This window comes from Silurus meridionalis, chromosome 5 (genome assembly GCF_014805685.1).
Source record: "Silurus meridionalis isolate SWU-2019-XX chromosome 5, ASM1480568v1, whole genome shotgun sequence".
Classification (NCBI taxonomy): domain Eukaryota; kingdom Metazoa; phylum Chordata; class Actinopteri; order Siluriformes; family Siluridae; genus Silurus; species Silurus meridionalis.
Genome location: NC_060888.1, coordinates 9,891,258 through 9,916,385, shown reverse-complemented (window position 1 = coordinate 9,916,385; position 25,128 = coordinate 9,891,258). Strand labels below are relative to the sequence as shown.

At 38.7% G+C, this 25,128-nt stretch overlaps 3 protein-coding genes and 1 non-coding gene across 8 annotated transcripts in view; 2 read left to right on the top strand and 2 right to left on the bottom strand.

Annotated features, from left to right (window-relative positions):
• Positions 1 to 1,400: 1,400 nt before the first annotated feature.
• LOC124385823 lies at positions 1,401 to 12,153 on the top strand. Of its 4 annotated transcripts, none has more exons than XM_046849192.1 (2): positions 1,401 to 5,178; positions 12,031 to 12,153. In XM_046849192.1, exon 1 carries the CDS (start codon positions 3,672 to 3,674, stop codon positions 4,938 to 4,940), a length of 1,269 nt encoding a protein of 422 aa, XP_046705148.1. In that variant the 5' UTR covers positions 1,401 to 3,671; the 3' UTR covers positions 4,941 to 5,178; positions 12,031 to 12,153. The 4 variants fall into 4 exon arrangements, with proteins under 4 accessions (XP_046705148.1, XP_046705146.1, XP_046705147.1 ...); XM_046849190.1 differs by lacking the exon at positions 12,031 to 12,153 and adding an exon at positions 5,247 to 5,949; XM_046849191.1 differs by lacking the exon at positions 12,031 to 12,153 and adding an exon at positions 5,649 to 5,949 and having other exon boundaries at positions 1,401 to 5,382.
• On the bottom strand, positions 9,620 to 9,691 carry trnav-cac. Its single transcript has one exon. It is a non-coding gene; the product is annotated as a tRNA-Val (tRNA).
• A 19-nt stretch (positions 12,154 to 12,172) lies between the features above and the next one.
• LOC124385824 (endothelin receptor type B-like) lies at positions 12,173 to 21,436 on the top strand. The gene is made up of 8 exons (XM_046849193.1): positions 12,173 to 12,377; positions 14,741 to 15,204; positions 17,749 to 17,861; positions 18,784 to 18,988; positions 19,236 to 19,385; positions 19,497 to 19,630; positions 19,840 to 19,948; positions 20,033 to 21,436. Exons 2-8 carry the CDS (start codon positions 14,800 to 14,802, stop codon positions 20,168 to 20,170), a joined length of 1,254 nt encoding a protein of 417 aa, XP_046705149.1. The 5' UTR covers positions 12,173 to 12,377; positions 14,741 to 14,799; the 3' UTR covers positions 20,171 to 21,436.
• The window catches only part of polr1d (RNA polymerase I and III subunit D), a 14,109-nt gene continuing 10,060 nt past the window's right edge, over positions 21,080 to 25,128 (bottom strand). For both annotated transcript variants that reach the window (XM_046849197.1, XM_046849198.1), the window contains exons 4-6: positions 24,437 to 24,513; positions 22,141 to 22,223; positions 21,080 to 21,705 (exon numbers count right to left, since the gene is read on the bottom strand). In XM_046849197.1, the coding sequence (XP_046705153.1) occupies positions 21,658 to 21,705; positions 22,141 to 22,223; positions 24,437 to 24,513 (208 nt within the window). In that variant the 3' untranslated portion in view covers positions 21,080 to 21,657. The remainder of the gene's footprint in view (positions 21,706 to 22,140; positions 22,224 to 24,436; positions 24,514 to 25,128) is intronic.

Here is a 25,128-nt window from a genome sequence, read left to right as displayed (position 1 = left end):
AAAACATTTTTTTGTATTTTTGGTATCCACGTCTCTTGCCTCTGTTTCTTGAAACCACGTACCTGTGTGTCTTTTGTAGATGATTAATCTATAATAGTGTTCCGTGTTAACAGGCTGGCGTAGTCAGCTGAGTTATAGTTTCTGTCTAATTAACCTCCCGCCACACTTTGGCGTAGTCGGCAGGGCCCGTTTCTCTTTGTTGGGCTGAGACGTGGATGCTTATTGTTATTTTGTTAAAGGTTTTAGTTGTGATTTGTGGAGGGATTAGAGGTTTTTTTTTGTATTTCTTGTGTGCTTTTCTTTCTTTTGTTTTTTTTTGTGTTTAGAGTGTGTGGAACAAAGCAGCAGTGTCATTTCAGTGGACTTGGAGCGTTCCAGCAGTGGGTTTCCATAGCTTTTACTGACTTTGTTTGTTAAGTTTCCCGTAAACAAATGGAAGCGGAATTGCAGGAATTAAGGGATCTTGTTGCTCAATTAAGGGGGGATAATGACAAATTGCGCCAGGAGCAGAGTCATGCTGCTCCATCCAGTCCCATAGCTGGCCCCTCTCGAGAATTTGTGGTGCCACCTATTGATCAACCAGTTAGTGCTAGTGCCACGCTAACCGAACGCCTTGTGTTTATTCCAAGGGATAGAAAATGTCCAATATTCGATGGTAGATCGGGCATTGGCATTAATGAGTGGATCGAGGAAGCAAAAGCTTGTATAAGAACTCGTCATTTGTCAGTGGCAGACCAGGCATTTTTCCTATTTGATCATTTAGGAGGGAACGCACGTGAGGAGGTTAGACATCGCCCTGTTATTGAGCGCGGAGACCCAGAGAGAATCTTTTCCATTTTGCAAGAGCTATATGGATCTGGAGTTCTCTTTGGCTTTAATGAGCCTCTTGGAGAAAGTGAGGCAGAAGTCCCCAAATGCCATGCCAAATGCAGAGATTTTATTAAGGGACCAGTTTGTCGAATATGTTTGTGACCCTTCTCTTCGCCGTGAATTGAAACAATTGGTTCGTCGACAGCCCCATTCTACACTCTTGGAGGTGCGTGGCGAAGCTATTCGTTGGGAGCGGGAGGGAATGCCGGGCGGAGCAAGGGGTCGAAGTCTTTCTGTCCCTTTGGCGCACGGGTTTCAGTATGAAGTTCAGAGCGGCTTGTAGCTCGTCTGAGAAGTCTGAAATAGGGGAGCTTAGAGAAATGTTAAAATTACAACAAGAGCAATTAAATCAGCTTACCCAGAATATTGCCCATTTGCAAGGGCCTCATTCTCGCCTCGCACTCCAAACTTTTGGTAGTGGGCCCATGATCTGTAGGCGTTGTCAAAAACCAGGCCATTTTGCACGGAATGCGAAGGAACGTGTCATGTCCCGGTTACCATTACGCTCGTGTTGATCGGGCCATTGGAGGTGTGCAGTCGCAAGCTAATGTGTCGGAAAACTAATTCCGGCCATGCTGAAGAGTCACAGCTCGGCTGGGAAAATGGCTGACTCAGATGGTAAGAAATCTAGTTCAGTTCCAAATTTAATGTCTTCTTGCCCGCATCTGAATGTTTCAATTGGTGGTGTGTTAGTCCCTTGTTTAATTGACACCGGTTCGATGGTATCAACTATTACGGAAAGTTGTTTTATTCAACATTTTGAGCCATGGGGTCAGGAGCGCTTGAGGTCGTGTTCCTGGTTGCAGCTAAGAGCTGCAAATGGGATCTCAATTCCATATATCGGTTATATGGAATTGGATATTGAGCTCTGTGGTAGGATAGTTCCGCGATGTGGGGTGCTGGTGGTCAGGGATCCTCCTGGTGGCTTGCGCTCTCAAGTCCCTGGTGTGTTGGGTATGAATGTACTTGGGCGATGCTACCAGGAGCTCTTTGGACAGCATGGCCCCGCTTTGTTTGATTTTCCTCCGGTTTCTAGTGCGCCACTTTCAGTTTTTCAAGCCCTACAACACTGCCATCAAGGTAGCGAGCAATCTCTCGTTGAGTGTATGACTAGGGTAAGAGTGCATGGTCCTCGGGCATGTCGTGTCACAGGTGGTACTATTAAGTTGGTTGCGGCAACTTGTGCAGAACAGTTGGCAGGTAGTACAGTACTGTTCGAGCCCATTGGGTCTGGGTTACCCGAAGGGTTGTTGGCATCCCCCGCCTTGGTGCGAGTGATTGGAGGCTCAGTTTATGTGCCAGTGGTCAACATAGGCACGTCTGATGTCCTCCTGTTTCCACGCAGAGTATTAGGGTATTTGGGGACCAACAGTGTCAGTCCTTACTTTTATATCTAGACGATATCGTGGTGTTCTCCACCTCAATTACTCAACATTTGGAGAGGTTAGAGGTTGTTTTAAGCCTTCTGGAACGGGAAGGGTTAAAGGCTAGGCTAGAGAAGTGCACCTTTATTCAGCAAGAGGTGAAATATTTGGGTCATGTTATCTCTTCCAGGGGTGTGGCAACTGACCCTAGTAAGATCGAGGCTGTGGCCCAGTGGCCCCGTCCCTCTAGCATTACAGAGTTAAGATCCTTTCTGGGTTTTTCCAGCTACAATCCGCGGTTTGTGGAGGGGTTTGCCAAGTTGGCTGCCCCGCTGCATAAGCTGGTGGGGGAATTTGCTGGTGTAATGGGTAAGCAGAAAGGTAGGAATTTTGCTAGTGCCTGGAGTGAAAACTGTCAGGTGAGCTTTGAGGGGTTAAAGGAGAAACTGACTACCGCCCCAGTACTCGCGTATGCGGATTTCTCAAAACCGTTTATTCTGGAGGTGGACGCCAGTTATCAAGGGTTAGGGGCAGTCCTTTCCCAGGAAACTTAAGGTAAGGTAAGACCAGTGGCATATGCTAGTCGCAGTTTAAGGCCCACTGAGCGCAACATGTCAAATTATAGCTCTATGAAGTTGGAGTTTGTTGCGCTCAAGTGGGCCATGACGGAGAAATTCCGTGAATATCTGTTGGGTAATAAGTGTGTGGTATTCACAGATAATAATCCCCTTAGCCATCTGACCTCTGCAAAGTTGGGGGCGACTGAGCAGCGTTGGGCTTCTCAGCTGGCGGCTTTCGATTTTGAGATCAAGTATCGCTCTGGTAAGAGTAATAGAAATGCAGATGCGCTGTCACGGAGGGATCCCCTGGAACCTGGTGGGTTGGATGGGTTGACCCCCGGCACTGCAATTCCTGAGTCTTTGCGGTCATTAGCTGGGGTAGATTCTGTGGGTATAGCGACCCAGTGTATGGTCTCTACACTTCCTGGTTATTCTGCTGGTGACTTGCGTTCTTTGCAGGCAGCTGATCCAGTTATTTGGGAAGTGTTGCGATTTTGGAGACAAGGAAATCGCCCAGGACCTAATGAGCGGCACCAAATGACTAAGGCAGCCTTAACCTTGCTCCGCCAGTGGGATCGGTTGAGGGAGTTAGATGGTATGCTGTATCGTCGGGTTTACTGCCCTAATGGTAAGGAAGAGATGTTGCAATTGGTTTTGCCTGCTGCCTTGAGACCAGAGGTGTTAAGGCAGTTGCATCAGCAACATGGACACCAGGGCAGGGAGCGCACCATGGAGTTAGTGCAACAGAGGTGTTATTGGCCGGGTTTGTCCTCGGATGTGGCAAGTTGGTGTCACGAGTGTGACCGGTGCCAGGCAGCCAAAGACACCCAGCCACTGGCTCAGGCTTTTATGGGGCGGTTAATGTCATCTAGGCCAAATGACATCTTGGCAGTGGACTTCAGTGTTAGAGCCCACAAGCTCTGGCATCGAAAACGTTTTGGTGATGACTGACGTTTTCAGTAAGTATACCCTTGCTGTTCCAACGAGGGATCAGCGAGCGGAGACGGTGGCACAAGCCCTGGTGACCGAATGGTTTTACAGGTTCAGTGTTCCGGGCCGTCTCCAGGGTCGAAATTTTGAGTCTTTGTTGATACGTCAGTTATGTGAGCTTTATGGTGTGGTGAAGTCTCGTACTACCCCCTATCACCCGGCCGGCAACGGCCAGTGTGAACGCTTTAATCGCACTTTACATAATCTGTTGCGTACTCTGCCAGTGTCTAGGAAACGAGACTGGGTAGCGTGTCTTCCCCAGGTAGTGTTCAGTTATAATAGCACCCCTCATCAGAGCACAGGGGAATCGCCACACTTCTTGATGTTTGGACAGGAGCCACGATTGCCCGTAGATTTTCTGTTGGGGAGAGAACCACAGCTAAGGGAGGGTAGTGTGCATGACTGGGTCTTGGAACATCAAACGAGGCTCCAGGTGGCCTTTGCAGGTGCACGGGAACGGTTGCAGGTCATGGCTGATAGGCGCCAGGCCAATCATGATCAGCACGTCCGAGATGAACCACTGGTGGAGGGTCAACTGGTGTACCTCCGTGATTATGGGGTAGGGGGCCGCCATAAAATCCAGGACCTGTGGAGCCCAGTGGTCTATCAAGTGACAAGGGCACCCAAGGAAGGTGGTGTAGTGTACACCATTGCGCCTGTAGATGACCTGACCAAGGTAAGGAACGTGCATCGTTCACTGCTAAAGAGAAGAGTCTGTAAGGACACAGTTGGTACTAACCATGGCAGTCCTTTACCTGACCCAGTTGTGTGCACATCCTCGTTAGCTGAGGAAGAGGATGAGGTAGATTTATTAGCTTTGGTCCAAGAACGGGATCAAGTTGATGTCGAATTAAGATTTGGTGGGCTGGCATCTGGGGTGGAACATGGTCCACAGGAGAGGGTGAGTGTTACGGGACCCGTTCCTGCTAACTGGCCAGGATTACAGGCTCCAGCCTGTAATACAGCTATGTTGCCGGAGCCACAGCCTGAAGCCTTGGTTAGGGTGGATGAGGGTGCGTTACGCAGGACAAAACGTGCAAATGCGGGCCAACATCCAAATGTACACCATCTTCCCCGTTCAGTAGGTGGGACAGGTGAGGGCTCCCAGCAGCAAATGCATGGCATGGTGCCAGGCATTTTTAGGCCATGGGATTAGGTAATCCTGACCCTAGTAGTAGGACCGTCGGGGCGACGATCCGTCAGTGGGGGGTAGATTGTAGTGGGACGAACTGTGGGTGTCTCTTTAAATTGTCATGAAAGCATCAGTTGTCCAATCAGATACATGCACGACTATATAAAAGGGGACTTTTAATGCACCATGTTGTGTGATCACCGCTTGTGTGTCATTGCCCGAGGCCCGCCCTTTCCTGGTTTAGACTCTTCCTGTCTCACAGGTATGTGCTTGCTAGCAAGTGTGTATCAACGTGTGTGTTTGTGGTAACCAGCTTTATTTGAATCACAGTTTCCAACGTGTAATCATTCCATGTTGCTCGGCGACTGCTTTTAAACATGAACCCGCCGTAATCCCGTGCCTTCTTTCCGGTTTGATGTCCGTTTGCCTGTGCGGCTGGACTTGTGGTCGAAACGACAATATTAAGGTGGAATAGTTTTAAGAGGAGTCATTCAGTGCGGCCTGCGGGGCAACGTACTTTGATGCTGCTGCTTTGTTTACTTTACTTTGTTTGTTTATGTAAGTTGTCTGATTTGTGATTGTGCTTTGTTTGATTTAAGTTTTTATTTGTTTGATTCATTGTATATTCATTTAACACTCAACATTCAATTATTATTCTCATTATTATTTCTTTGATTACTATTATTTCTTGCTTTGAGATTTAAATTTGGTTAACAGTGTCTTTTGTTATAGGAACCGAGGCTTCAGGCAGACGGCTAGTTGGCCTTTGCGTGCGGTGGTGGGACTCTATCACAGGGTGCAGTGTGTTCACGCTTGATCTTACCGTGTGTGTGAGTGTGTGTGTGTGGTGCGTCTTGTGCACTTGGCGTTATGCTCCTGGCGATATAGTAGCCGCATACTCATTAAGCTAGTTTACCTGCTTTAGGTAAGCCTCGGTTTCCTTTTGGTTTTTTATGCCTATTTTATTCCAGCCCATAGTTATGTTTTAAGATTAATACCCATATTTATTGGTGAAATAAAACATTTTTTTGTATTTTTGGTATCCACGTCTCTTGCCTTTGTTTCTTGAAACCATGTACCTGTGTGTCTTTTGTAGATGATTAATCTATAATAGTGTTCCCTGTTAACAGGGTGGCGTAGTCAGCTGAGTTATAGTTTCTGTCTAATTAACCTCCCGCCACACATACACTGTCTGCAAACAAATAATCATCTACTCTATGTTCCATACATCAGAGTGCATTATGGGAAGTTTAGCCAGGAGTTTAGCCAGCAGTTTATTGCTCCTTGTGAGGCCAAATGTATATTTCTTGAGATCTTTTTCTTTTGTGGCCACAAAGTACTTAACTATTTGGCAACTACTATATTTTGAAATGAGTGAAACCTAGAGATATTAGTGCACCATTGTCGGTGCAGAAACATGGAGATGATGGAATATTGCACAAAGACATACAGGATTCCATTATTATATATTATATTATATTATATATTTTTTGATAGATTCTCAAATTGGCAAATACACTTTTCTATAAATAAGCAAATAGACTTTCTTCTAAATAAAAAACAAAGAACATATTGCTCAAGATTTTATGGCCATTAGTTAATATATTGTAATCCTGAGATTTGTTGAAGTTGTCACAAAGGCTCAAGTAAATAATTCAGAATAAAGATTAGTTTGCGCATCCGTACATAATGATTATATAAGCATACATTTACTTCAATAAATGGTTATTTCAACACTTTATGACACTTCTTATGAGTGAATATATTTATATTTATTTATATTTATAGGCAACTTTATTTGTTTGATAAGTGTATGTTCTGTTGAGCGGATGCTGTTAGAAAGTTAGGCACCAGCATGTTTATTTGATCTTATGATCTTATTATTGATCTTGTGTTACTGACTGATATTTATTTAGAAATCAAATTTGTTTTCAGTGATAAACTGGTTTAGAATGCCATAGTAATCTGATAAATTATGTCCAAATGTAATATAACTTCTTATTAGTTCATATTACCGAAAGGCATGCTTGCCCAGGACATTTATTTAAACCATGTGATATTTGAAAATGTCCAATTACACTTTAATGGCAAAAAATTATGGACACCTGACCATCGCACCCATATGTGCCTATTCAAAAAACAATGGACCATATAGAGTTGTTTACTTCCCCTTTGGTTTTAAAAAGTAACCTTGACTCATTGTGAAGCCTTTCCAATAGATTGGGGAATGCTGTTTTGGGGGATTTGTGCTTTCAGCTTCAGATGAGGAGGTGTGGAGTTCATTGGAACACCATGTCATAAAGCTCGCTTTAAACACAGGGGCATCGTCATGATGAAACATGTTTGTGTCCCTTAAAACATCGTATGCAAATTTTTACTTTGAGTTTGTAGCAACAGTTTGGAGAAATGATCAAAATTTTTTTGTCATATAGTCTATGTTTTACTGTCACTTATATGCTTTATTACAAATATATATAAAAGGAAGCTTATCATAAGGCTAACGTTTTGTGCAATATGTTATTCTATTCTGAATAACAGCCAAAGACCCTTCAATAACACTTAACAGTAGCAAAGCAAAAGGTCTTACTTGAGTCTTGATCACAAAAGGATGATGCATTTTGCGGAATATGGGAGCCGTTTTTTATTTTATCTACTGTTTATGCAAATGTTTATGCGTAGCCCTGTTAGTTTTTTAAATGCTTAGCTGGAGACAGTAGTAAAAAATTAGTAGTAAGCATTAACAAAATATTGCATTACTATAGTTGCAATTTGGCATAATGGATAGTTTTTTTTGTTTTTTGCTGATATAAGCAAATGATCGCAATGATTTCAGCCTTTTGGCTCTTAGTTTTAATATTGTTATTATTATAACGTCTCTTGTCAGTTATACATTTTAAAAATAGGCAAGTTTGTGGGCTGCTGAAATGATTAGGAAGGAAGGAAATTACTAAAACTTTGGCGCACAACTCTAGTCCTAGAAGGTCACACCTGGGAAATGAATGACTTAAGTAAATAATTGAGTTGGGTGTGTCAGCATGTATTCAGGAAACATTTTGTCTTTAAAACTGCAAATCTGCAAATCTCTTGTAATTATGGATGAGGGAAAGTTATAGAAATGATTGAGAGCAAATGGAGTGACTATGTAGATTAGATAATATTTTTGAAGTGTCCAGTGTATCACAGATTGTGATGACAATAAGTTCAAACTGATCTCATGGACAACACTGTAATTAATAGAGGTCCAATAAAGGACTGTTGGAAACAAGTTGATCTTCTATTCATTTATCCCATCTGGAAGCATATAAACCCTGATTTAAACTTCACATGCAGCATCAGTCTTCTTTTTTCATACACAGTTTACCAAAGCAAGCTTGATCTATGGATGTAATAATGTTTTCTGTTTTATCTGAAAACTTCATTTATTTTTGATTTTTTCATCTACAGTAACAGCTTTATCATGGTAAAGGCGGTTTCATCACAGGATACACACACATTCACACCTAGGGCCAAGTTCTATTAGTCAATATTTACAGAATAAACGTTAGGTGCTCTCCTCAGGCACTCATTTATGTAACTGTAGCTGTCAGCCAGAAGCAGATGTCATCATGTGGTACCCGGTTTCATCACAGGACACACACACACACACACACACACACACACACACACACACACACACACACACACACACACACACACACATTCACACCCTAAGGTGAAGTTTTATTAGTCAATACGAATATTCAAATATCTGAATATTCAATTTGTATTTACTTTTTAAACATCCCATTGCACTAGTTCCACTTCAACCAGTATCTGGTGTGACCACCATTTGCCTCACACATTTTGCCCCGTACAGTGAAAACCGGGATTCATCCGTGAAGAGAACACTTCTCCAAAGTGCCAGACACCAGCATTTGCCCACTCAAGTCGTTTGCGATGATGAACTGCAGTCAGGCTGAGACCCCGATGAGGATGACGAGCATGTAGATGAGCTTCCCTAAGACACTTCCTGACAGTTTGAGCAGAAATTCTTTGGTTGGCTGGTGTCAGACAATCTTGGAGGTGAAGATGCTGGATGTGGAGGTCTTGAGCTGGTGTGGTTACACGTGGTCTGCGGTAGTGAGGCCGGTTGGATGTACTGCCAAATTCTCTGAAAAACCTTTCTAGATGGCTTATGGTAAAGAAATCAACATTCAATTCACGGGCAACAGCTCTGGTGGACATTCCTGCAGTCAACATGCCAACTGCACGCTTCCTCAAAACTTGGCGACATCGGTGGCATTGTGCTGCATGATAAAACTGCACATTTTAGACTGGCCTTTTATTGTGTCCAGCCTAAAGCACACCTTTGCAATAATCATGCTGTCTAATCAGCATCTTAATATGCCACACCTGTGAGGTGGATGGATTATTTCTGCAATGAAGAAGTGCTTACTGGCACAGATTTACACAGATTTGTGAACAATATTTAAGAGAAATAGGTCTTTTGTGTAAATAGAAAAAGTCTTAGATCTTTGAGTTCAGCTCATGAAAAATGGGGACAAAAACAAAAGTGTTGCACTTATAATTTTGTTCAGTATACAAAAACACATACGATTGTGTGCTGTTTGATTTGGCACATTTTTTACGCTGGATGCCCTTCCTAACACAGCCCTCCCCATTTATCCGGGCTTGGGACCACCACTAAGAGTGGCTGGGGTTGGTTCCCTGACCGGGGATCGAACCCAGGCCGCAGCGGTGTGAGCGCCGCATCCTAACCACTAGACCACCAGGGACCCTAAATCCAATTGTTGCTTAATTCTGAATGATTGTCTTATACCACCTAATGAAAACAAGCAGGATGGTCAAACGACAGCTTTGTGAGTATTTACCTGTCTATCAGTTAACATACAGTACATCCGGAAAGTGTTCACAAGGTTTTTACTTTTTCTACATTTTGTTATTTTACAACCTTATTCCAAAAAGGATTAAATTCATGATTTTCCTAAAAATTCTCCAAACAATACCCCATAATGACAATGTAAAAGAAGTTTGTTTAAAAGCTTTGCAAATGTATTAAAAAAAATAAAAATAAAAAATCAGCTGTGAATAAGTATTCACAGCTTTTTCCATGACACTCAAAATTGAGCTCAGGTGCATCCTGGTTCCACTGACCATAATTGAGATGTTCAGTTGATTGGACATGATGTGGAAAGCCACACATCTGTCTATCGAAGGTTCCACAGTTAACAGTGTGTGTCAGAGCACAAACCAAGCCATGAAACCCAAAGAATTATCTGTAGACCTCAGAGACAGGATTGTATCGAGGCACAGCTCTGGGGAAGGGTACAGAAAGGTTTCTGCAGCATTGAAAATCCCAATAAGCACAGTGGCCTTCATCATCCCTAAATGGAAGAAGTTTGGAATAAGGCTGTAACATAGCAAAATGTGGAAAAAAAGGAGAAAATAAAACTTTCTGGATGCACTGTATATTGATAAACCTCCACTGATAAACTTTCACACCTTTATTGAACTAAAATGAAAATGTATTTATGATTTAGAGCCTTAAATATGGAAAGATTCTCATATGTTTATACTATTTGAGGTAAAGCTAAACAATTAATGAGTTTCACATTGTTTACAAAATGTCCTGAAAGTAAACTGCAGTTTCTGCAGTTGTCAACTGATAAAACTCATAGCCTGTGAGGACCAGAGTTCTGATGCGTGTTTTCTATTAATAGCATAACACTACTAATGCTTCTTACAATGTGCATTGTTATGTCATGTTGATGCCTTGGAGGTCAAAGTAGCAACGGACATTGAGGTAACCAGGGTTCCTTTCTCCTAGCTGTCCACGTGCAGAATTAAAGATAAACCCTAAAGCCTGTCTTGCCTAAGGCTTCATCTCACTATATTTAGCAAGTCGTCAAGCTATTTTGAGGCACTTTCTGTGCATTTTACACCCGCAATCCAGCCCAAAGACAGGCTGCCTTTGTTGGAAACAGCCCATGCTCAATTTAAAGCTATTTAGGAGTCATGTGCTGTCATTGGGTGCTGTTTTCTTTTCCCAAATTGTCATGGAGTTGTTACATCCACAGCAGGCAGCAGTGTCATTGTCAGGAATACTCTCAGTCCAAGTTTCACAGCTTTATATTACAGTTTATATAGAGTTATATAATGACATCTTTTGGATTTGAACAGCTTTGGTGAATGTACAAAAAAGAAAGAAAGAAAGAAAGAAAGAAAGAAAGAAAGAAAGAAAGAAAGAAAACAATGATTTTTTTTTAAGTCTGCAAACAATTTTTAAAGCTTGCCTGAGAGTATCACTGCAGGAGATTTTAGCTGTTTGTCTATAATGTTTACTAGGAGTATTGACTGTTTTCTTGCTAAGTAAGTGTGTGTGTGTGTGTGTGTGTGTGTGTGTGTGTGTGTGTGTGTGTGTGTGTGAGAGAGAGAGAGAGAGAGAGAGAGAGAGAGAGAGAGAGAGAGAGAGAGAGAGAGAGAGGAGTAAAGCTCTGGAACTCAATAGGAGGTGAGCTAATGTTGCATATGTAAATAGTAAAATAAATACCATATTATCTGAATTCACCCTGCAGTTATTATAAAGGTTATACATAGTCTTCTTTTTTTTTTTTATCTCACTCTAATGGTGTAAAAAAATTCATAAGAGTAAGCAATTTACATTCGTGGTTGAAAAATGGGCCAGATTTTAAAAGAAACACATCCCCGGCCAGAAAATGAAAAACAATAAAACAAATGTACACATGAGAATCTCATGTGTTGCAATTTATTTATTTATTTTTTTTTTGCTGCAGTCTAGTTTTTGGGGAAAACCCTAGAAAAGGAACATTTTTACTAAAACTTGTAAATACAGTGTTATCTAATGCAAAAAATAAACTCAGGATAATGATTTAAATGTTTTATGCAAAATTCAACTATTTAAAAGGAAAAATCTCTCCTATACTCACTTACTTTATGTATTTAATTCTTGCAGATTTCCTGACCACTGAATCCTTATGCATTTATTTATTTAATTTAAAACATGAGTGCATTTATTGTGTTAATTCAAATAAATAAAAAATGTTCTCTGTAATCAGGTGCTAGGAAGCTTTTTTTTCTTCTTCTTCTTCAGCAGATAGGAATGATTCTCTGCTGCAGAAAGTGTGAGAATCCTGCTCTAGAGGAATGGATATGGAAATGAGGGTGAAGATGTGAATAGATGTGATCAGTGTGGCGGGAGGGAATGAAGCGGTGAGCGCGTATATAACTCCAGCACACACACACACTGAAGCTCACACACACTGAAGCTCACACACACTGAAACACGGTGATCTCAGAGGATCAGATCGGTCACGTCAAGAAACACTCGATGGATGAGAAACGCGACAAATCACTGAGATAACTGTTACACCGCGGACATATTTGTGGATAAACAGACGAGCACAGAGTTCAGGAGGAGACCAGAAGCAGCTTAAAGAGCAGGTGAGATTCGCAAATGTGTGCAAATGTGTGTTTCTCTCTATTTATAAGGGATTGGAATTAAGGCTGATTGAATAAATACAACAGCAGTGCGACAGTGGCATGAGGTTCGAATGGGGTTAATAGTTTTTGCACAGGGATCTGTTCTTTTTCTTGCACTTCTACATGTTTATGAGATGTTCAGATTTGTTGCATTATTTATAGTCTTTGGACTATTTGGATGAAGGAAACTAACTGATCATCTAGTTTTAGTAAAATGTTCATTTTTTGTATTTTTTTAATTTCTTCATTAAAAAAAATGAAAAATATTATTACTCTTTTTTTTTAACATACATTTAATAAGGGGTTCATAGAACAATAGACAATAAATACATTATATAAACCAATCAATAATATTATTACTCGTTTCTTTTTTTTTATACATAAACAATTCAACTGGCCAATAACTATATTTAGTAATTTAGTAATGTGTATTAACTTTGATCTTTTATATAACCTATTATTATTATTTTTTATTATTATTATTATTATTATTGATATTATCATTTGTAGTAGTAATGTAGATTGTTTTATTATCCCTTGTAAAAATAAATAAATAAATAAATAAATAAATAAATAAATAAATAAATAGAATATGGCTGCTTTACAAACCCCACTTTGCAAATCAGAAACACAAGAATTCATTTATTAAAGTTTTACAGCTTTGGAAATAATTAAGTGATGTAAAAACACTGCAGAAAAACACATTGATCACATTTATCTTGTATTATAGATATATAGTTATAAAATTGTAGTCAATCAATTATCTGTGGACATTATTGCTCATTTCACACTTTGTAATTCTACTGACAGTTTATTTTGTTTCTTTCTAAAAATAAATGTTGAAACTGAGTAAAATTATCTGACTATATATCAGTTAAGACTAATTCAAGCTTTTTATTTATTGAAATATGTTTCATAATATTATATTTGGTTTGTTGTTATCTTATAAAAAAGGACATACTAGATCAGTTTGATTATATTCAGGATATTTCCACTTGTTTGTGCAATAAAATATAGGGGAATATTTAACTTCTATCAATGAGATCCATACTTACTTGTTTTGTCTGCTGCAAGACTGATGCACTTTTTTTAAATTTAATGATTACTTTCATTGAGCTGTTCTAGTCATGTGTGAGCACGCTGTCTCTGAAAGTTCACATGTGCTGATACAAAAGAAGGATTTTAAACCCCATTATTGCCCTGAGGGTGCTATGGGATGACTTGATGAAATGGTACATGTGAGCAATGCAGCCGTTGTATTATGTTTTCTTCCCCGAAAACATCTTGAGTTTTGGTGTCCGTACTAATCTGTGTAATGTCTGCTGAAGGTTATGGCCCTTGCCCTCCACCTCTATTGCTGAGCTCCATACTCAGTGCCATTGTGGGGATTTACATTGACTCCATTGTATTGTGTTGTTATTTATGTGTTTTTGGCTGTTTATGAAATTTGTGAATTTCAATAAAAATTACTGAAATTGCGTGCCATAATTTTAAAGATAACTTGCAAGAATTTCTATTCAACTGGTACTAAAACGTACAGTGTCTTCCATTGGACCTGAGCAATTTCTTTTGTTAAAAGAAGGATAGTTTAATTCTTAACCAATTCTGTTTTCAGAAAAATTGCAAAATTGCACCCAAAGTCTTTTGCACTCTTTCCAGCATTAATCCTCAATTACTAATCTGGCTTGCCAGTATTCAAGTTGTCTCACATATGCTTCAGTGGTTGATCAATCAAGCTATTCATACTGGGGAGGCGCACATGACTTCTAATGCCCCTAAGTCTAGAAATTGAAAGGACCTTTCTGTCTATAGACCCGCCCCAGCTCTCCCAGCTCTCAGCAACTAATATAATAATATATAGTAGCTGGAGGGGGAGATTTTATGGGAAATGAAAGAGCATAGTATAAAAGTTGTCACACCATAGCCACCTCATTTGGACTTTAGAAATCTTTGTTTACAAGCAAATGCCAAAGAAAAAAAATATATCCCTCTCAGTATCATTGGGCAATATTATTCTGAACAGACATGACGAGTCATTTATCATGTCTGTAAGCTGTCTGCTGTGTGCATTTGTACAGATAAGATAAAAAAGTGAAGGAAAATGTGAAGGTGGTGGTCTATTCTGATAAGACTAAAAGACTTCTCTTGGCATGCTTTCATTTTACACAGTAGGATGTACTATGACTCAGAGAGATCTGGCTAAAATACAAACAACATCGTGACTTCTCTCAGCAAAGATCTTGTCTTATGTCTTCAGCATGCTACACTGCATGTGTAAGATGTTCTTTTGGATTGTCTAACACAAATGTACTTTTTTGCCACAGGTGCACCAAAAGAACCTTATAAACCTGTGTCCACATCTCGTGCAGTGTTTCAACTGAGAATGAAGCCCGTGTGGCTGGTGATTCTACTCCTGACAGGCTGCTGTTGGGCTTCCCGTTTCAGTCGTGACTCAACTCGAGTTGCACTCAGCCGTGTTCCCAGTGACGAGGTAGAGAGCACGGCCTGGAATGACTCCAACACAGAGCAGCCTGGGTCAAGGAACTCGCCACGCATCCCGTTCCCACCTATGTGTGCCAGACCCAGTGAGATCAAGCACACATTTAAGTACATCAACACCGTCATATCCTGCATGATTTTTGTGGTGGGCATCATTGGAAACTCAACACTACTGCGTATCATCTACAAGAACAAGTGCATGAGGAACGGGCCGAACGTGCTCATTGGCAGCTTAGCTTTAGGAGATCTCCTCTACATCCTCATCGCCATCCCTATCAATGTGTTTAAGGTAGGATACACATTTTGTATGCACGTAAGAAAAAACAAGTTGGGTCACATGGCATCCAGTGTGTAATTAATTGCAGTTGCATGTGAAGAAGCCAATATTAAACTAAGATTTGTTAGCATAGGCTGCAGAATTTTTTTTTTGGTTGGACCCAGCTGTAAAATACATAAAAGACCTCTTATTCTAGGGCAGTTACACAGTCAATTATTACGCTTATAGCTTGAGGTTGGTTGGATATAAATGGTTGCAGATCTCATAGTAGTTTAAGCTCTGGAACGATAAATTGCTTCATTGTGTATATGTAACTTGGACATTAATGGAGTTTAGAGCTCAGCCAAATAGTGAGCTTTTAAAGGAAATGGAAACCGAAAATGACTGACACCATTTGGAAAATTATGTAGTTATCAAAGCATTTTAGAGATGCGAATGCAAAGTCATTTAAATCTGAAATATTAAATGCATTTAAACTTGGTGAAAGGTTAATGATCAGTAGATGCCAACAGGGCATGATGTTAATATTACATTAATATAAGAAGTTTCAGGGTAATGTGATCTCTATCTACCCACAGAATGGTTTGTCCCAAAATGTTACTGGTTAAATATTACATGGCATGCATGATCATCCACCATCATATATATATATATATATATATATATATATATATATATATATATATATATATATATATATATATATATATATATATATATATATATATATATATATGTATGTATATATATATATATATATATATATATATATATATATATATATATATGTATGTATATATATATATATATATATATATATATATATATATATATATATATATATATGTATATGTAAATTCAGAAACAAATGAGATCTATCAGTCTGGAAAAGGTTATAAAGCCATTTCTAAAGCTTTGGGACTCAAGCCACAGTGAGAGACATTATTCACAAATGGCAAAAACATGGAACAGTGGAGAACCTTCCCAGGAGTGTCTGGCCGACCAAAATTACCCCAAGAGCACAGCAACGACTCAAAAGACCCCACAACAACATCTAAAGATCTGCAGGTCTCACTTGTCTCAGTTTAGGTCAGTGTTCATGACTCCACCATAAGAAAGAGACTGGGCAAAAATGTTCTGCATGGCAGAGTTCCAAGACGAAAACCGCTGCTAAACAAAAAGAACATAATGGCTTGTCTCAGTTTTGCCAGAAAACATCTTGATGATCCCCAAGACATTTGGGAAAATACTCTGTGGACTGACGAGACAAAAGTTGAACTTTTTGAAAGGTGTGTGTCCAATTACGTCTGCCGTAAAAGTAACACCCCATTTTAGAAAAAGACATCATACCAACAGTAAAATATGGTGGTGGGAGTGTGATGGTCTTGGGCTGTTTTGCTGCTTCAGGACCTGGAAGACTTGCTGTGATAAATGGAACCATGAATTCTGCTGTTTACCAAAAAATCCTGAAGAAGAATGTCCTGCCATCTGTTCGTGACCTCAAGCTAACGCAAACTTGGGTTCTGCAGCAGGACAATGATCCAAAACACACTAACAAGTCCACCTCTGAATGGCTGAAGAATAACAAAATGTAGACTTTGGAGTGGCCTAGTCAAAGTCCTGACCTGAATCCTATTGAGATGCTGTGGCATGACCTTAAAAAGGGGTTCATGCTCAAAACCCTCCAATGTGGCTGAATTACAACAATTCTGCATAGATGAGTGGACCAAAATTCCTCCACAGCGCTGTAACAGACTCATTGCAAGTTATCGCAAACGCTTGATTGCAGTTGTTGCTGCTAAGGGTGGCCCAACCAGTTATTAGGTTTAGGGGGCAAACACTTTTTCACACAGGGCCATGTAGTTTTGGATTTTGTTTTCCCTCAATAATATAAACCTTCATTTAAAAACTGCATGTTGTGTTCACTTGTGTTATCTTTTACTAATTTTTTAATTAGTTTGATGATCTGAAACTTCAAAGTGTGACAAACCTGCAAAAAAAAAATTATATAAAAAAGTATATATTGGCTGTCAATCGATTAAAATATTTAATCATTAGTAATCGCATGATTGTCATGAGTTAACTTACGATTAATTGTGAAAAAAATATTTTTTTATCTGTTCTAAATGTACCTTAAATTAATACCTTTCAACGTTTTTATACTCTAATCAACATAGGCATGGACAAATATTGATGCTTTATGCAAATGTATGTCTATTGATCTTACTCAAAATAGAGCAGGAAGACAAAATATTCTTGTAAATGTTTTAAAGTAATTATGGTGTTTTAAATTCCATAAATCAGCAGGACACCAAAAATAACTTTTGCTCTATATATATAAATTACAATAAAGACAGTACTTTTTCCTTATACTTAGAAATCTGTAGGTAGGTTTATGAGCCAAGGATAAGAATACAAACAACTTCAGACGATGCTTTGAAGGAAATAGAGAAAGAAATTAATTCTTTAATCTGTATGTTGTCAAATACATATTTTACTGACATGTGGTGGTCATTGAAAAAAAATAATAATAATAATCATTGTTTTTCTTCTCAGCTGCTGGCAGAAGATTGGCCATTTGGTGTGTACATCTGCAAGCTAATGCCATTCATCCAAAAAGCCTCAGTGGGCATCACGGTTCTCAGCTTATGTGCCCTCAGCATTGACAGGTTAGTAAGAAAGTGTGGCTACAAATGTACATACAGGCTATGGAATTAAAAAATATTTTGTCTAAATATTCAAATGCCAAACAAGATTAAAAAATACCAAAGATTTAAAAGAATAAGCATCGGATTTTAATCAGACATTCATGACATGTTGGTCAAGGACAAGATAGTAAAAATAAAGAGAACCAAATGGCAACAACTAAAACTTACAACTGGGAATAATTACAGCATCAATCATAAGTGTTTACACATGCATTCAAGCAACTACCAGCTTCAGTTAATTTTCACATCAAATATCAGAATGGGGGAATGTGTGATCACATTGACTTCTAATGTGGAACGGTTGTTGGTACCAGATGGGCTGGTTTGCGGATTTCATGAACTACTGCACTAGTATCTTCAAACACAACAGTTCACTGGAACTGGACAGATGAAGATGTTAAGATTAAAATGGCCAGGAAACAAAGCCTGGTACAGTGTAGTATCAGATTTTTGTTCAGGAGGAAACCCATTTTCTTCTGCTGCTGTAGCCAATCTGCCTCAAGGTTAGATGTTAGAGGTTTGTTGTTCATCAGGTTTGCACACAGTGGTTATTTGAGCTGCCAGCATTTTGGCTCACTTTGGCCATGTAATAAATATTTTTTGTTTTATGCATCACTCTATAGAGACTGTTGTATGTGAAAATCCCAGGTCAGTTTCTTTTTTTTTTTTAATATTTAAACTGTCCATGATCAAACCAAGCCAAAATTATTCCACATCTAAGCCACCTTGATCACATTTTTTTTATCATGCTGATGTCTGATGTAAGCATTAGCTTAAGGTCTTAAAATGTGAGTGGTTAGAGTATGAAAATCACAATACAGATAATTATTTTTGAAAAAAAACAAAAAACAATTGATCAAACCATGTGTCACTTTGCAATCAGATACCATGCTGTTACTTCATGGAGCCGAGTGAAGGGGATGGGGATTCCCTTATGGAAAGCTGTGGAAGTAACACTCATCTGGCTACTGTCAGTGATCCTAGCAGTGCCTGAGGCTTTGGCCTTTGACCTAATGGAGACAGTTTACAGAGGCCAGAAACTGCGGGTGTGCTTGCTTCATCCTGTACAGACCACACCATTCCTGCAGGTATTATTACATTCCCCTTGCATTTAATCACATATGAGACTTTATATGTTTAACCACAGGTTCATGCATAGACAGATTCTAAGGGTAGATTTTTTTTTCTGTATTCAATTGAGCCATAATTATTTAGATTATCTTCATAGATGCACTTTACAGAAGATTTCTGATCTTCAAAAGAATCTGAAACATGAGAATGCATTTTACCAGATTCTTCAAATGTACTAAATATTTTAAATCTCTGTCCTTCAAGTTTTATCAGGATATAAAGGACTGGTGGCTGTTTGGCTTTTACTTCTGTTTACCACTGGCTTGCACTGGTGTCTTCTATACCCTTATGTCATGCGAGATGCTGAAAAGGAAGAAAGGAATGCGCATCGCCCTTAATGATCATATGAAGCAGGTACTGGCACCTTTTTTTATGCTTTTGGTATTTAATATGAAACACAATTTAGTCTTCCAAATCATATTTTAATATGACCTTTAATGCTTTGTGTTTTGACTTTTCTTCAAGCGACGGGAAGTGGCGAAAACGATATTCTGCCTTGTGGTCATCTTTGCTCTCTGCTGGTTACCTCTGCACCTCAGCCGCATCCTGAAAAAGACTATCTACAATCCGACAGACCCTAACCGCTGTGAGCTCTTAAGGTAGTTCATTTCTCTATATTTGATCATCTACCAACTGACAACCCAAATTTGTAACCACCAATAGCACACTGAACACGTCATCAGCTGTGACTTTTGCTAGTATTTAAATCAGCAGATCTTCACACAAGGAAATTTCAGTTCAGTCCCATATCTCACTTCCTGTTTATGTCTCCCTCACCTTTCCCTTTTGACCTTGTCTGCATTGCTAGCTTTCTTCTTGTGATGGACTACATCGGCATCAATATGGCTTCCCTCAACTCGTGCATCAACCCTGTGGCTCTCTACTTTGTCAGTCAGAAGTTCAAAAATTGCTTCAAGGTATGGAACTTAAACTTGCATTGCATTTGACATGCCTGAGCAGTTAACACAGCTCTAATTTACTTTTGTCTTTTAATCCCGTAGTCATGTCTCTGTTGCTGGTGCCAGAGGAACTCTCCAGCAATTGAGCAGGGCTCAGGAGTCCACTGGAAAGGGTCAAGTCATGGTAATGGTCTGGATCGGTCCAGCTCGCGGTCTAGTCAGAAGTACAGTTCCTCCTAAATACTCCATGATGCCTCAGGTTCCTGGGTTTAGAAGCAACTAGATTTGCTCTTAGTACCACATCAATGGTTCCTGAGGACTCAAACTGACACTGATTCTCATCAGACTTCCACTTCAAAGCTAGTATTTGACTTGGATGGCTGAGCAGTCTCACCACTTCTGATCAAGAAGATTTCCAACACAAAGAACACATTTACAGGTTTTATTCACAGACTAGCTGTGTGTTGTAAGATATCTAAGTCGCATGTAGCCCATGCAGGCTGGATCCTGGTGGTCCATGCTAGAGATCTAAATATAGTACTGCCACTGGATGGCTCCACTTTAGGGGACTTTAGGGGTTCATGATAAGACTGAAATACTGAGACTGCACTGGAGTGAAGCACCATGTAAAGTAAATCACCTTGAGTTTCTGGTGTTCTACTTTACCTTAGACAAAGCTTAAGAACTTCCATAAAACAACTGAAGTGTTGCTGGTGGAACAGCACTGATGATATGCATTGTACGTTGCAATCTGTAGTAATTTGAGCGATAAGTCATAAAAGAAATGACTGTGTAAAACATTTTGTTACATTGAGGTAAACTGTGCAAGCTGTATTATTATAGTATTTTAGGAGGTGATAAAACTGATTGTTGTTTTATCACTGCAGTGATCAGCTGCACAAAATCCATATTTTATGTACAATACAGTGTAACTGATTTGCCTGCTACTAAAGGAAATGTGTAAACTACTGGATATAAGCAAGGCAAACTTTTCCATGTTTGCTTTTTATATATATATATATATATATATATATATATATATATATATATATATATATATATATATATATATATATATATTTATTGAATCGTGAAACCACCATATTATTATTACCTTGATTCACTTTTGTTAAAAATAAAGAAATATAATATTTTAGTGCATTCTTTATTGTGTATATAAGAGCGCCAATATTGCCTGTAGATGTAGTAATGGTGGTAAGTAAGTAGAGACCCAGTTCAGTCTTCAATTTGAAAATATATCTTATTACTGAACTACTAACACTAATCTGATTTAATGTGACATTTAGCCATTGACATGGCTTCAATGTTAAACTGTTCTATACCCGTTTTAAATATTTGGTGTATTTACCCCCACCCCAAAAAAAAGAAAAAAAAAAAAGAGTGTACATTCATTTATCCTCAAAGGATTCTATTTTTCATTATTAACAATGCTTTTATATTGTACCAGCTTAGTAAATAGGCTGCAATAAATGCTATTTTATCACACTGATGTTGCTGGTGTTTGTTTGAAAGAGCTTGTTGTAAGAAACTAAATGTCCAATACCAATTAATTTGCATAATTGCTGCAATCACATGATACAGTTATAATACACTGTATCTTTATGATATATTACAGGTTTTCTGTACAAAAGTCCTTGTTGGCAAAGAGAGCTTTAAAATGAGTCCAGGATCAGATGTAGCTCATATGGCAATTCTCTTGGTCCGGGTTATTCCATCGCCTCTCCTTGCTGTTGTCTGAAGTCTTTAATTTGTGCCTGTCGAATCAAGAATTCAGCAGTTAGCAAAATTGCCTAATTCTTGGAAATGATTGTGGCACTAAAAACATTTATGAGCTCGACTCATTACACAAAAACATGCAAACCATTGTCAAATATTGCATGACCAAATATAATTATATAAATAGTATACTACTACTGCTGAGAATATATTTGCAATTTACTTTGTTACATTCAGAAGTAATGAATATTTCTAGATAAAGAGGAAGACTTTATATTATAGCTATCAAACTCTCTTTGGGCCACTACCAAAACTACACACCTCTGATCACACAGTGTGTGTGATGCTTGCCACTACTAACAGGAAATCCAGGAAATGAGGTTGAAGAGTTTATCTGAGCAAACAGCAGGTGGAGAGCTGAGGAAGAGGTTGGATGGGAATGTGTGGGAGTGTGTGTTTTGGGGTTGTCTCACCTCAAATGTGTGCAGGACGTGTTTACAGACATCAGTGAGGTCGTTCAAGCCCTTGCGTAAGGGTTCGGTTGCTGGGAGGCCTCCTGGGAATATCACAGAAAATAAATATATGCTAAAAACACACAGGAGGACAAGTAACAACAACAACAATAAAGTGTACGCATGTACTGTGTGACCTCCTTAATGTATATCTGCTTCTGAGTGTCTCGCTGCACAGCTGGCTTTGTACTTTGAATGCAAAGATTATGACTTCACAAAGTACAATCACACCACTAGCCTGCTTTATCTATATATTTTTTGCAATAGACGGTCATGGGTCATATCCATTTTAAGCAGCACAGGCCTTGTATTCAACCCTAAATACTTCTATTAAGATTAATTTTGAGAACAAGATATACAGTAAAAGATATACCAAAACACTTCTCGTGAATCAGGATACTCCCGCCAGCAGGTGGGTCACTGATTTGTAAACCGCAGCTAGTGACAATCGTGTACACCACTGTTTGTGAACGTTCATTGCTAAAATTACCTGACTATAACCTTGAGAATATATGGAATATGGAGCATGCACTTCAACAGTGTTTAGGCTACAATTGAAAATGTATCATTCAATTGCAAGATGGAGCATTGTGAATTCTGAAAATTGTTCAAAAGTCTGGAGCCATGCCTTCAAATGAATCCATTAAACTAGGCAATTCTGCGTAATATTCCTTCAGAGAAGCCACAGCAAAAAAACAGAAAGATCCTCTTTCTTGGCCAAAGTGCTGCACTTTATTTAGAATAAACCATGTGTTTGAATGCGTAAAATGTAAATGAAGATCCTCCTTCTGTTCTAACAGACAAAGCTTTGGGCTTTCTGAAATTTGCTCTGGAAAACTGTGCTGGTGAAGTATAACGATTTTAATCCTACATTTAACTACTGGCACGGCTTCAATCAAGGCAGACTAAACAAAACATACAGAAAAACTTTGGTATCAGAACTGTTATACACCTAAAAAACTGAAATCCGGGAGGATCTTGTGCGACTTTTAGGTGAGGAAACACAAATAAAGTCGCCTTTGGCATGCTTATTTGGGGCTTATTTGTGAATTTAAAATTTATATTCTAATCTTAATTTCTATTTTAACCTTATTATTGCAATAAAGCTGCTTTGTGACAAATCCCATTGTTGAAACTACCAAACAAACAAAACGGAACTGAAGGTGCTGATATTAACTTATCCTTTACAGATTCTAATTAACAATCTTCCCCCCCCCCAAAAAAAATATCCATTTTGTCATATTATAAAAGCAATAAATATTGCTAACAAAGAATTAACAAACATATAACAAAGAATTGCTATGATTTATAGATATATTATTATGAAATTGAGTTTTGGAATCAATTGTTAAACAATAAAATCAGACAGAGGCAGCAGAGCTCCTCCAACAGCTGTATACACAAACCACCGGACTCCAATTAGCTTCCATAAAAGTCTAAGATTCTTGTCATGCGTTCCAAGTTGCTGTGCCAAGAGGAGTAACAGTGAAGTAACTGACCCTACTGATATGTCTTATTGAATTCTGCTTGGAGATAATGACATTAAGTAATCTTTGAGTGATTTTTTATTTATTTTTTTTTACTCGGATTTTAGGTGTGTTTTGCATGATGTGTTTGTGTCAAGCAAAACTGCACTGGATTGGGAGACACTACAGAGAAGTCAAAAGAAAAAGAAAGTCTCTTTTTGTGGAGTCTGCTCAAGTGTAACTGAAGAGCTGCTTTTGTTCTGTGTCCTGCTTCATTCAGGACAAGAATAATCTAATTAACATGGAATACCCTCATCTCTTGCCACTGGCAGTCACTGTTAATGAGAAAAGAATGTGCTTCAAGGTTCAAGAAAGTGTCTCTGACTGCCATCCTTCAAGAAATAAAATTCATTACATAATATCAACAGCAAAATTTGAAAGCCTGAAGAATGTAGAACAAGATACAAGAAGACTTAAAAATGTGTTTCTTTCACTGGTTAAATGTATTACTTATTATTATTATTATTATTATTATTATTATTATTATTATATTGGAAATGGCTTCTGTAATATTTGATAGTATTATCAAGCATTGTTCTATTTTTAAAACATTGTTGTTTTTTTTGTGTGTCTTTTGCCAGATCACTCTTGATTGTACTCCTGATTGAGCTTTAGCCTGGTTATATAAATGTGACCATGTAACTTATTTATTATTACTTTTTTGGTAAAACCGTATTACAGCTGTGCAAAAGGCAGTCGATGCAGTTTTTTAGAATAGTTCCGATTCTCACCTCGAGTCTGTATGCGGAAGTTGATCTTGCTCTCTGATGGGTGTGTAATGCTGTAGCCACAAAACTCCACTTCAGTACTGTGGAAACGAAACATGTCAAGTCCCATGCAGCTGTTAAATGGATAAATGCTTAACAATTTTGTGACATTAGTAAAAACATTTGCCAAATCGAACATGCAGATTATGAATAGGCATGATCCGCTGTGGCGACCCCTAATGGGTAAAGCTGAATGAATGAATGAAAGAATGAATGAAAGAAAGAAATGATTACAGGTTCCTTTATGCTTGTCGTAAACCCTATTTGTGCTTACTGTGCACTCACTACATCCATTTACTTGGTACTAGATATAATTTAGTTCAGCCTGTCCAGAAAGTTTACTGCAGTGTATGTCAGTATCAAAACTGAAGTTTGTTATGATTAAAAGTGTTGCAAAAAATATAACCCAATAATTATTTCAAAACAATCCCCCGAACAGAGAAATCTGTGGTGGGAAATCCCTGATGTAGAAACAGAAATAAGAAAATAGAAACCTCTGCAAAAATGCATCCTCATTTTGTGTCGAAATGCAATTTGACAGACAGAAAGACATATGAGTTTTCCTAAGTTGCTGTTTCTTTGCCGAGTATCAGTAGCATCGTCACCTTGAGACTAAAAGGTCAATCACGTTCACTCCGCATTCAAGTGCTGATACA

Coding starts and splice junctions, on each gene's coding strand:
- LOC124385823 (XM_046849192.1), top strand. CDS start 3,672: ATGACATCTTGGCAGTGGACTTCAGTGTTAGAGCCCACAAGCTCTGGC.
- LOC124385824 (XM_046849193.1), top strand. CDS start 14,800: ATGAAGCCCGTGTGGCTGGTGATTCTACTCCTGACAGGCTGCTGTTGG. Junction 17,862..18,783: donor TGTGCCCTCAGCATTGACAG/GTTAGTAAGAAA, acceptor CTTTGCAATCAG/ATACCATGCTGTTACTTCAT. Junction 19,949..20,032: donor AGTTCAAAAATTGCTTCAAG/GTATGGAACTTA, acceptor TTAATCCCGTAG/TCATGTCTCTGTTGCTGGTG.